Raw genomic sequence first — 13,363 nt, 5'->3', positions numbered from 1 at the left:
CGGTTAACAAACGTGGGCATTTCTTGAACATGTGTCCTAAATAATAAATTACAGTCAGTGCATAGGGAGGAATTTACCCATTATGGTGTGTCAGGTGGTATGATTTATGATTCTTGGCTAAATGAGATATATACTCTTATATACAAAGGAGACACCAATGTGTCAAGGTATTTTTTATCAGATGACAATTTATGAGAATCATAAAAACAACTTAATTCTGTTCCTCCTACTGAACCGAGTCAAAAGTTCTTCAACAAAAAGTTGAAGATACATTACTGAGATTCCTCAAGAAGTGGCAGCTTCTTCTGTCCATTAAACTTGCAGTAACTTATGCCAGGCCCTGTTCTGAAGCCATGCCTGGTCCTTACAAGGGAGGCTGCCATAAAACAGGGGCCTTGAGACTTCCCTGATGGCACAGTGGTTAAGAATATGCCTGCCAATGCAGGGGACACGGGTTCAATCCCTGGCCCAGGAAGATCCCACGTGCCGTGGAGCAACTAAGCCCGCAAGCCACAACTACTGAGCCCACGTGCCACAACTACTGAAGCCTGCGTGCCTAGAGCCCATGCAACAAGAGAAGTCACTGCAATGAGAAGCCCGCGCACTGCAACTAAGAGTAGCCCCCACTCGCCACAACTAGAAAGCCCAGGTGCAGCAATGAAGATCCAGTGCAGCCCAAAAATAAATAAAATTAAAAACAAAAAAACACAGGGGCCTTCTGGTAACTTGAGTAGTTATGCCTCTTTAAAAAAAAAACACAATACTGACACCCCAGTCAAGTTCATATTCCTTAACCTGACAATAATCTGATCTCTCCCAGCTCGTCCTAGCCTCTTTTTCTTCTTTCTTTTTTGCTCTGCATTGGGTCTTGTTGCTACGCATGGGCTTTCTCTAGTTGCAACGATCAGGGGCTACTCTTTGTTGCAGAGCACACGCTCTAGGCATGCAGGCTTCAGTACTTGCAGCACATGGGCTCAGTAGTTGCGACACGGGGGCCCTATAGTGCAGGCTCAGTAGTTGTGGTGCACAGACTTAGTTGCTCCATGGCATGTGGGATCTTCCCGGACCAGGGCTCGAACCCATGTCCCCTGCATGGGCAGGTGGATTCTTAACCACTGCGCCATGAGGGAAGCCCCATCTTAGCCTCTTGACCTCATTTCATGCTGATAGTCAGCTGCAGGACTCCAGACTACTCCCTAGGAAGTCCTTCGTTACTACCCCACCCCTAGAGTTGCTTCTCTTCTATGCACCCAGAATATCCTGGACGTATGTCTACAAACAGCACTCACCTCATTGTATTTCAGGTATCTAATTTACATGTTTCTCTCTCTTCCTCTCATCAGTAGTCTTCAAAGTGGAATACTGCAGCCATGCAAGGGGAGTGAGTGGCACAGAGCAATCCACAGGGAAGAAGCCAGTAAAGATGAAAATATATGTACATTTATTTTTATTTAATTATGCTTATTTTTATGTTTTATGATGGATATGTATATATGTAATATATACATATAGGAGTAGGTGTACGTGTAGTACAGGGTACGTGTATTAATATGTCAAAGGTGCATCAGCAATAAGTTTGTACTGATGGCTGCACGTAGATCACAAGTGTGTCCAGAGCAAAGATTGTACCTTATTCATCTTTCAGTGTCTGAGATATGATTTTAAAATAGTGGGTGAACTAAAACCATGATCCAAGCCCTCCTCTTTCACAGAAGACTCTTAGCAGCAGGGCACGATCAGCTAGAGACAACAGCTCCATCCTTGAGGTCCTAGAGACCTAAAGATTCAAGGCAAATGAGTGAGATCAGAGACAGCACTTTGCAAGAATGCACTTTTTTTTTTTTTTTTTTGCTGTCAGAGATGATTTCCTTCCTTGATGGTAGGACTCCCTTCTATAGAAAGAAGTTGTCACATTAGATGACATTGGGAGGACGTTTATTTTAGGACTCTTGCTTTAGCTTATAAGGCCATAGAATGGCTCCAAAATCTTACTTTCACAACACATTACAGTTATTTGGCAGAACTGAATCCATTTTTTCTCCTTGAAAAATGTTTTTTCAATAACACTAGCTAATATAATTTTGAGTGACTTCTTTTTACTAAGTTGAATTCTAGCCTTTTGAAAATAGTTTAACTAGAAGACACAACCTAAGAATAAAATCTTTTGCTCAGTAAAGAAAATATAATTCTTCTAATTTGCAGAAAGAAGAAATTTATATGATCATTGAGTGAGAATTACATTTAAAGAAAATAATTTAGATTGCATTTTATAATATGTAAACAAAAGCTTTTATCATATCTTTTTTTTTTTTGCGGTACGCGGGCCTCTCACTGCTGTGGCCTCTCCCGTTGCGGAGCACAGGCTCCGGATGCGCAGGCTCAGCGGTCATGGCCCACGGGCCCAGCCGCTCTGCGGCATGTGGGATCTTCCCGGACCAGGGCACGAACCTGCGTCCCCTGCATCGACAGGCGGACTCTCAACCACTGTGCCACCTGGGAAGCCCTATCGCATCTTTTTTTGGAAGGAAATATAACAACTTACACTTTAGTATTTCTAATATTGAAAATATAAATGTATTTTTTCTTAAGTAAAAACTGCCTTATTTTATAACATTATAGAGTCAGGAATTAGTGCTGTCATTTATATGATTTTACATCTCACCATGGCCCTAAATCACAAAGTCGAACTTCTTTTCTCCATTATATCACCCAATCCAATTCACTTAAATGGCTGAAATTTAACTTGCATTAAATATAAAGCTATAATGATAAATTAAATAACTTCTCCCAAAAGGCAATTTCATTCCTCAGAATGTTATTCCCTAAGACATATGTCATACCTTATTTCAGAAATCACAGCTTTGATTCATTCATTGTTTAAATATATAACACAGAATTTATGTCCTTCTTCTTGACAATTTTTGTTGAGCTGGAATCATTTAAAATGTCAAGAAAGCCCAGTTCTGCAGATGTTATACAGATGTCTATTTCAAGTAGTATTACTAACTCACAATAAAAAAGGCATTATCAAGTGATACAAAAATGCAAAGAGTTATGACTACAAATATATAGTAGTATGAGCCATTGGAGCTAAGTTTTCAGAGACCCAATCAGGCATCTTTTTTTATGTGCATGTGATTTTATGCCCACAAACTAATACATATTTGTATCTTTGTGCATACAACTGGTCACTTGTTTCTTCAGCCTTAGCAGCAAATGGCCAAAGATCTTGGTTTGTGCAAAACTAGCTGTCAATGAGTTTGGGAGTCGGGTGAGGAGACAGTATTTGGGGAGGGGATACACACGCTGTTAGATGCTCAAGGATCTGAGGAAAACTGAGCCCTTCAAAGTATTATTAAATAATATCTCATTTTCAGAAACACATTTATGTCCCCAACATACCACCGTCTTATGAAAAAAACATAGTCTCTGAGGACATGAACCCACTGAATAAATTCAGCTTATAAAAATACATTTATTGCGACAACCTGTTTGTGGTTTTCTTCTGTAAGTGCTACCAGAGAGACTGCTGAGCCATATTGCATTTTCAACTGATGATTATGTGCTGACCTAACCTAACGTGATAAAAGGATCAGCACATTGGAGACTCTGAGACCTTGATTTTGGTCCAGCCCTGTTGTTGGCATGATCCCACTTCTGTCATTTAACATCTTGGACCTCAGTTATCCTCACTATAAAATAAGAGGATGGAAAAGAGGAGATCCCAGGCCCCTTCCAACTTGTATCCACAACCCACAAAATGTCTATGAAAAAAAAAAGACTATTTCAGAAGGAGGTTTTCTTGAGGAATTCATCGACGAAGGATAAACGTAAAGGCCGTGTCTAAATCAAATAGTATTAGGAACCAAACAAAGATGTGAAAGATGTGGATTACTGGTTACAAACCCTGTATGCCAGGGCAAAATTAGAATTAGAAAGCAAGATATATTCTGAATGAAAACCGCAGAAGAATTATAAAAGAGAATCGGATGGAGAAACAAACACTTTTGAGAACGGTCTTCATTTTGCCATTCAAACCTCAGCACCGCTCCCAAATGTTCAGTGTTGTATCTTTAAGTATTACTGCTATTCTCTCCATCTACAAACTTGGAAACACCTTTCACCGAGCAGACCTTCTTTTTCTCTCCAGTATATACGGTCTGTCGTGGAGAGCAGTCACTTCTTCAGTCTCACTCCTGTCAGGTCTGTCTCCACGTAAAACCATCCATTCCACCTCTCCGAATCTTATCTATTCACAAATCCCTCTTCACATCTTATCTGCTCCACGGAACCTGCCAGACAGCTCTGACCCCCATGGTGCTGTCTTTATTCTGATCTGCCGTGGCTTAGGGTGAAGTTGGGTGGGGACGGTAAAGTATATTCATCAGTTTCTAGTATAAAGGCACTGTGGCCGATGCGCTACATATTTTTCTTAAAGAGAAGTAAATGTAATCATGAAAAGATTAAGTAATTTGTCCAAGGTAAACAGTGGTTCTCAACCTTGACTGCATATTGGAATCACTTGAAAAACATTAAAAAAAATACTGATACCTGAGTTCCATATCCAGTGGTTCTGAGGTAATCAGTCTAGGGTACGACCTGGGCATGAGGATTTTAAAAACCTTTCCAGGTGACTTTAATGTACTGAGTTGAGGTCCACAGAGCTACCTGGAAGGAGAGCCCAGGTGTGTGTGTCTCCAAAGCCCAGGCTCTTTGAGTACCACACTGATATTTTTTCTTAATTATGAATTAACCTATTATTAAGCTTTTTATATGTATAAATTGTACCCTTCTCACCTGATTATAATTTTTGAGGTTTCACATTATAATCAACAGCATGGACTCTGGAGCTGACTCTTCAGCTCTAGTCCTGGGTCTACCGCCTCCTAGCTGGAATATATTGGACAAGTAACTTAACCTTTCTGAGTCCCAGTTAAGTCATTAGCACAATGGGGGTGATAATAGGGTGTCTCTGAGTTTAAATAAGTTAATATATTAAAGTGCTCAGAACATCCCTGACATCTGAGAGGTGCTATAACAACGTTAACTATTTCTTTCTTAGTTATTACCTTATTTTAACAACAAGAGTGCCTAATACCTAACAGCGTACCTACTTCAACACTGTATTGAATGAAAATCCTCCTAGATGGAGAGTGATGTGTAGAGAAATGGAAGGTCATTCACCAGACCTGACATTGTGGAGATAGTATATTTAATGGGTAGATATTGAATAAGGCAGTTTTCTGGAATTCACATTAAGTTTAAAAATCAAAGCAAAGAAAAAATTGTATGGTAAGAGGAATAAACAAGTCCACATTACTTTTGGACTGTCCAGTAGCTCAGCTCTCTGCTCCTGTTGGCACAGTCCTCCATTAAAGCAATTCTGCTGTGTGTATTCATCTCTTCCTTGGAACTCATACTCTTCTTGTCTCCTTTCCTTTCTATTTCCTTCTGTTTCTCCCAGTTTCTCTCTCTTAATATACCCATGCTTTTTTTTTTTTTTTAATTGGGGTATAGTTGCTTTACAATGGTGTGTTAGTTTCTGCTGTACAAGGAAGTGAATCAGCTATACGTATACATATATCCCCTCCCTCTTGGACCTCCCACACCCCCTCCATCCCACCCATCTAGGTCACCACAGAGCACCAAGCTGAGCTCCCTGTGCTATATAGCAGGTTCCCACTAGCTATCTATTTTACACATGGTAGTGTATTTATGTCCATCCCTATCTCCCAATTCATCCCACCTCCCCTTCCCCCCACCATGTCCACAGGTCCGTTCTCTAAGAAGTCTGCATCTCTATTCCTGCCCTGCCAGTAGGTTCATCTGTACCATTTTTCTAGATTCCACATATATGCGTTAATATACGATATCTGTTTTTCTCTTTCTGACTTACTTCACTAGGTATGACAGACTCTAGGTCCATCCATGTCTCTATGAATGACCCAATTTCATTCCTTTTTATGGCTGTTCTGTGATCAACCAGTAAGAGCTATAAACTAGATCTCTCTCCATATTTTGTTATTTGTAACTATTTCCACACACACAAACCCTCACATACACAATTCTGACATCCCCGAGTCATGAAATTTAAAATGAAGCCTATTAATCCCCTGAAAGTAGAAATTCTTCCTGCTAAAATTAGTGTCACACCAGATACTTTTGTTAGCAGAACCATAAATCAAAGCCAGAGTGGATAAACTTGTTAAAAACTTTCCTTTCTAACTCAAAAACTATCGGGGAATATTTAGCTCCTCAATATATTTTTTAAAACAAAGGTTTTTCTTTTCTTTCTTTATTTATTTGTCTGTGTTGGGTCTTCGTTGCTGCGTGTAGCAAGCGGGGGCTACTCTTCGTTGCGGTGCGCGGGCTTCTCATTATGGTGGCTTCTCTTCTTGCGAAGCATGTGTTCAAGGTACTCAGGCTTCAGTAGTTGTTGCACGTGGGCTCAGTAGTTGTGGCTGTGAGCTCTAGAGTGCAGGGTCAGTAGTTGTGGCACACAGGCTTCGTTGCTCCGCGGCATGTGGGATTTTCCTGGACCAGGGCTCGAACCCGTGTCCCCTGCATCGGCAGGTGGATTCTTAACCACTGCGCCACCAGGGAAGTCCCATAGCTCCTCGATATTTTGAAGAGAAGCATGAAGCAGTAACATAAGCAAGACCTTTTGGGTGGAACAGATGATTGTTGAAGACATAAAGGTATTCTCCACCAAGGGCACAAATAACTGCTCCATGTTTAACATGCTGGTTCACACTCCGTTCCTGAAAAGATAAACAAGGAAAAAACAAAAATCAAAAGTCATTTCAGGGCTTCCCTGGTGGCGCAGTGGTTGAGAGTCCACCTGCCGATGCAGGGGACACGGGTTCGTGCCCCGGTCTGGGAAGATCCCACATGCCGCGGAGCGGCTGGGCCCGTGAGCCATGGCCGCTGAGCCTGCGCGTCCGGAGCCTGTGCTCCGCAGCGGGAGAGGCCACAACAGTGAGAGGCCCGCGTACCGCGGGAAAAAAAAAAAAAAAAGTCATTTCATGATATTTTTCTAATAAATTATTAATGTGTCCACTCACACTAAAAGCTGCAGTGTTTTGAATGCATGTTACTTTATCAGTAAAATAAGAAAGATCTTAAATGCAGCTTTTTGACAATATTCATTTATCTTATAAACATTTACTAGAGCTTGTGCCCTACTTTGTGCCTGAAATCAGCTGCTAACAAAGGTGAATATGATGTGGTAACTGTGCTGGGTCCTTTAAATACATTATCCCATTAAATCCTCATACCAATCATGTGAGAACAGTACACACCTCATCTAACAGATGAAAAAATTAAGGTGACAGAGCTAGAAGGAGGTGAAGAGATTCACAGCAAAAAGGCCACCGATCAAATTAAGGAGCAATCACTAGTCTTCAAAACAATAAATTATCAGAATATTAAAGTAATTGTCTTATCGTATCTTGAATCTCTGGAGAGCAGAGAATGTAACTATTATTGGATTGGTAACCTAAGCATGTGTTAGGCTAGGAAATATGTGTGGCCAACCACCTCAGTATCAGTGGCTCCCTATATACTTTGGTCCTATTAAGTGCCTCGTGTACTGTTTGAAAATAAATAATAATTGAGTAGTACCCAATCACTTTAATTTTTTTTTAAGTATGTGTTTTTACGGAACAGAATTCATACTTGACTTCAGCATGAACTGTGTTATTTCAAAACATTACTACTTTAGGGTTTCCCTGGTGGCGCAGTGGTTGAGAGCCCCCCTACCGATGCAGGGGACACAGGTTCGTGTCCCGGTCCGGGAAGCTCCCACATGCCGCAGAGCAGCTGGGCCCGTGAGCCATGGCCGCTGAGCCTGTGCGTCCGGAGCCTGTGCTCCTTAGCGGGAGAGGCCACAACGGTGAGAGGCCCGCGTATCACAAAAAAAAAAAAAAAAAAAAAATTACTGCTTGAGATTCTGTTTGGTCGGCAGGAGGCCATGCACTGCTCCACTGGGTTTATGTAAGAGCGGTCTGCTCTGTGATTTCTGTAATGGTGTGCCATTGCTGAATTCTAGACTTACTTGCAAACTGTATTTCACCCATAGAAACTGAACCAAAGAAGCTTTGCTGTCTCTTCCAGGCCAGTGGATCGTGCCTTGCCTTAGCTGTTCAGACAACAGGACCTGTGACTGGAGAGAAATCACTTGGCAGCCTCACAACTGTCACTATGGTGTCCTAAGTAAGCCTCAGCTCCAGCAGTGCCTGGGAGGAAGGAAGGTAGGCTCTGGATCAGTGGGGGAGACCTTTCATTTACACCACCCACAGCACCAAAACTGTACTTCCTAGACCAATTCCTTCTCCCTCACGCTGCAGAGGACAGCTAACTGAACGCAGTTCGGCTTTTTGAATGAATGCATTATCATAGAAGAGCCTGAACAATTCTTGCTCACAATGCTCAGTTATTTCCAATTAAGTCTCCTTGACAGACTGAGGCTCTAAAAATCATGTCCTGTGCTGACCCAGTTCCATGCTGGGCCAGGGTTTTCTCAGCCCACATGGGTGAGAGCTGGCCATGTCAACTGACAGTTGGCGATTCAGAGCATCTGGCCTTGCCAACTGCAGCTCTCGCAAGGCACTGCAGTTAAAACAGCCATCTGTGGCTCGCACAGGCGGTAGAATGTTCCTGCATGTAAGACTTCTGCTCCAGCTTACCCCGTGCATAGCATGGTTTTTACACACTAACCTTCCTGATCTTCTCTCACGTTCCCGGGCAGGTCTCGCATGGACCTCGCTAGGCTGCTTTTCCTTTAGTGTGGCTTCTAAGCTGATCTCTTGGACATGCAGTGTCTCCTTGCTAGGCGTGCTCTGACTAGGTAGATCCTGGCAGAGCTCTCGGACGTGCGAACTGGGCACATAGACTGAGATGCTTGACTAACATGAAGTAAGTAATCCTTCTGCAGACTTTCAAAGTACCTTTTATTAGATGGACATTTCCTTACAAACTGTTTGCAAGCTCTCAAGCACGGGCAAGACTGATTTCAAAACCTGATTGTTTTAAGAAGCTCTATGATTCATAAAGTGCAGTGGAGTAAATATATGTCAGTTTTTCAGATTAGGCCTATGTTCAGATTTTCTACCAGCAAATGGTTTAAAGAAGAATGACAGGTGGGAGAAGCAAGGCAGGGGAATGGACCTCTTCTTCGTGGAGATTCTAATATAAATGCCCCAAAGTTCGTGACTGAGAGGATATCTAAAGACAAAGCAGCAGTATTAGTTAGTTTCAAAAAAGGGAAGGGAAGAAAAGAAATGTCAGAAACTTCTGTTGCTGCATTATTAAGTGAGCATTGATTCTGTGCAAAGAACCGTGCTACTGACTTGTTCACACCTTAAATCCTATCAGGCAGCCAGTGTGTTTGATTCGCTACCATAATCTTGCTTGGCACAGCGTTTGTAACATAATAGTCACTTAATAAATATTTGTTGAGTAAATGAGTAAGTTAAAATTTTATTTATTCCTATTCACAAGTCTGTAAGGTAGATATTTTTAGATCCATTTTCTACTTAAGAATGTTAAAGTTCAGAGAGATTGAGTAATTGACCTGTGATCCCACATGTATGTAAGTGGCCACTACTCAGGCAATTTAAACCACCAATTTGGACAACCCAACCTCCATATCCTAGAAATGTAGGACTGGAAACAATGAAAATAGTCCTTGTCATGAGTCAGACTTCTCCAAACTCTTTCAGAATCTCGTTCTGACCTCAGGAAGATTCCGAGATGTCATCGTCTATTAACCTGAAAGTCAGTAGATGTTCAAGTTCGTCCCTAAAGTCCATGGCTTTGGACAGGACACATTGTTTCTCAGGCTCATTTTCTTCATCTGTAAAAGAAGAATAAGTCTATATGGTCTAATCCCATGCTGTAGATTAATCAACTTTGTAGAAAGCTAAATGCCTTCCCTGTCAGTCTTAAAATACCATAGCCTGAGTGACTTAAACAGATATTTATTTCCCAAAAGTTCTGGAGGCTGAGAAGTCCAAGATCAGGGTGTCAGCACAGTTGGGTTCTGGTGAGAGGCCGCTTCCTGGCTTCTGTTGGCTGCCTTTTTGCTGTGTCCTCATAAGGTAGAGAGACAGAGACAGAGACCGCTAATGTCTTCCTCTTCTTATAAAGACACTAATCCCATTATGGGGCCAGTACCCTCATGACCTCATCTAGACCTGATTACCTTCTAAAGCTCCACCTCCTAATACCATCACATGGTGGGCGGGTGTGGAGGGGGGAAATTAGGGTGTCAACATGTGAATTTCCGGAGGATACAAACACGAAGTCCACAATACCGTCTTTGTTCATTTCAATTATTAGCAACTCTACAAAGTAACGATAAGAAAAAGGGAAGATCTCTTCTTCCTACGCGTTAGAGAGAGATGATGTTACAGAGTCTGAAAATAAAGGCCTGTGTTCAGATCAGACGATCCCCGCAGAGACCAACCAGCTGGCTGCTAGGAAGTGAGGGCTTGTCTTAGGGATTCTTTGGGTCCAGAAGCGTCCTTCAGAATCGCAAGCTCAGAAACTCAAGTTTGCCAGTATACTGGCAGTGGTCCTACAGAGTCTGCTGTGTTTACCAGGATGCCAATTTACTTTATACCCAGCAGGGAAGCACTGTACATTTTTAGCAGAGCAGCGGCACAACCAGAATTAGAAAAACCATCCTGCAATAGTATGGAGACTGCCTACGGCAGGAAGAAATGGGCATGGTGCTGGGGGGGCAGAGACTGTTTAATGGAAAAATTCTATCACGCCACCCTGAGGAAGCCACGAAAGTCAAGAATACGTATAGAATAATCTCATCAATGCAAAACCTAATGCAGACACGCTTACACACACGGAATATTTCTGGAAGTAACAAGCCCTTAAGAATGATTACATAAGTTGGACTTCCCCGGTGGCACAGTGGTTAAGAATCCGCCTGCCAATGCAGGGGACGCGGGTTCAATCCCTGGTCCGGGAAGATCCCACATGTCACGGAGCAACTAAGCCCGTGCGCCACAACTGCTGAGCCTGCACGCCAGAGCCCATGAGCCACAACTACTGAGCCCGTGCGCCTAGAGCCCGTGCTCCGCAACAAGAGAAGCCACCACAGTGAGAAGCCCGTGCACCACGATGAAGAGTAGCCCTCGCTCACCACAACTAGAGAAAGCCTAAGGGCAGCAATGAAGACCCAACACAGCCAAAATTAATTAATTAATTAATTAATTATTTTGAAAAAGATTGATTACGTAAGTGGAGGGGAGTAGGGGAGGAGTGGGATGGTGACAGGATTGGCCATATATTCTGCCAGGCCCAGGGCAAAACGGAAGTGCAGGACCCTGTGTTCAATAATTATTAAGAATTTTGAGAAGGCAAAAGCAGAGCAATAAACCAAGCACAGGATCCTTTTACACACAGACCCTGTGTGAATGCCAAGAACATATGGCTGTGAAGCCAATTCAGGTAGTAAATTATGGTTGGCAAAGTGTGACGAAGTCTTTTTAAATACAGGTTTCCCCCGCTCTCCAAAAGTAGAGCGCTCCTATGAAGCCTTTCGTAAATCGAAATGGAGGACAGTGAAGCGTATCCCCGATTTTCAGAAAGTTCAATTGACAACAATTTGCTTTTCGGAAAGACCTATATTAGTACCTATTTTTGCTAACCAAAAGAAATCCGAAGAGGATTTTCACTTTTAGGAAAAACGCCTGTCTTAAATGTAGGTCTTTCAGAAAAGCGAAGTGGCATAAATTGAACTTTCGGAAAGCAGGGGATACGTGTATGTGTGTTACCTTTATGTTTACAATGTGTGAGCACCTTTTTAAAGCCAAAAATCTATATTTTGAAAAGTTGTATAAATCAGAACTTGGGCAGAGGCCGTGGAAATGCAAAGAAGGGGAAAACTGAGAAAGACATTTTATATTCTGAATCACAGGACTTGGTAATGTGCAGACAGGTTTATAGCCTCATGTACCACACAGCACAGAGATAATTGTGTAAACATTCACGATTACAACTATGAAATCGCACTTATTTTAAGAAAGCTTCACTTATGAATAGGAGTTGGTTAGCAGAAGGTTTTCCCTATACATCTATTTCTCATTCTCCTGGAGAAAAATATAAACATACAAAGTGATGGTGAAACTCTTATATTTCATTACTGAAGCAAGGGAGTTCTCATCCTACCCAGAACTTTTTATAATCACCATTCTATTTCAAAGACAAATACATGTTAAAGCATATCCGTTACAAAAATTGAGAAACAAGTAACACAAATATTTTGTTTTATAAACACCTGACTCTTTTGGGGGGTGAGGTGCAGGTAAGGGACTCTTTTTGCCATGTCAAACATTCAAGAAAAGAGGCATATTATTTGGGTGATGTCATCCAGAAATTCACTTCACAAATGCTAAAGGACAGCAGTTTCAGACTGGCACTCAGGAATGAAGTGACTCTTTTATTCATGGAAGGAATCAGAGTAACTCTGCTGCCCCACATCAGAAACCTTGCAATCTCAGTTATCCCGAACATGTTCTCACAGAGTCGAATCCAGCTGACCACTTAACACAATTAAGCCCAGAACACTCTTTCAGCCTTTGGGATGTCACCTTGTTATTCATTCATCTAGTTCTGTTGAGCTAAGAATCTGTTCTACGTGTGCACACCACGATCCTCCAAGGTGCCAAATGTCTAGTGGAAGAAGACAAATGAGAGAAGTGATCGTTACAAAATCGCGTGATCATTGCAAAGGTTGGGAGAAGCCCAGAGGCTGGCACCTGACCTGGACTGGGAAGGTCTGGAAAAGTTGCCAAAGGAGAAAGTGCCTGAGCAGAGTGGTGTTGGTAGTTATAGGCAATCTACCAATCACATGACTTTGAAATAGTTTAATTGAACGAGAAAAAAATAAAGATCTTCATTTTTTCTCAGAAGAACCTATGGTGAGAGTTGTATCACTCAAGCTTAGTGCCTTTTTTGAATTTTCTCTTACTGGAGGGAACAGAGAATGGAGGGAACAGACAATGGGCAGGAACCTAGCAGGCAAGGAGCGCACTGGAGGTGATGCTGAGTTACTCGTTTTCTGTGTGGTCCAGTTTATGCCTCTTGGATTGTGTAAAAGTGGGGACATACCTAGACATGCAATTTCTAATGGTATAGTACCCTTACTCATCTGAAAACTTTCAATTAATATGGAAAACTCAGACTTTTTACCGTGAGAAGCCAAAAATGTCACTGTTCCCGTGTACAGTAGTGCAGATATGTTGTGCTACAAAAAAAACAGAAGCTTATTTTAAATCCTAATCAAGGCAACCTTTAAGGGAATACATTAAACTGAGTTATCTTTCTCAAAAGAATCCAATTA

The 13,363-nt window shown here is 41.9% G+C and overlaps 1 protein-coding gene across 3 annotated transcripts in view; it reads left to right on the top strand.

Annotated features, from left to right (window-relative positions):
* The window catches only part of CPED1 (cadherin like and PC-esterase domain containing 1), a 301,570-nt gene that overhangs the window by 253,959 nt on the left and 34,248 nt on the right, over positions 1 to 13,363 (top strand). For all 3 annotated transcript variants that reach the window (XM_060156796.1, XM_060156797.1, XM_060156798.1), the window contains exon 17: positions 8,116 to 8,252. In XM_060156796.1, coding sequence (XP_060012779.1) covers positions 8,116 to 8,252 — 137 coding nt within the window. The remainder of the gene's footprint in view (positions 1 to 8,115; positions 8,253 to 13,363) is intronic.

This window comes from Lagenorhynchus albirostris, chromosome 8 (genome assembly GCF_949774975.1).
Source record: "Lagenorhynchus albirostris chromosome 8, mLagAlb1.1, whole genome shotgun sequence".
Taxonomy (NCBI): domain Eukaryota; kingdom Metazoa; phylum Chordata; class Mammalia; order Artiodactyla; family Delphinidae; genus Lagenorhynchus; species Lagenorhynchus albirostris.
Note: the sequence above shows the minus strand (reverse complement) of the source record. Positions and strands in the feature narration are given on the sequence as shown.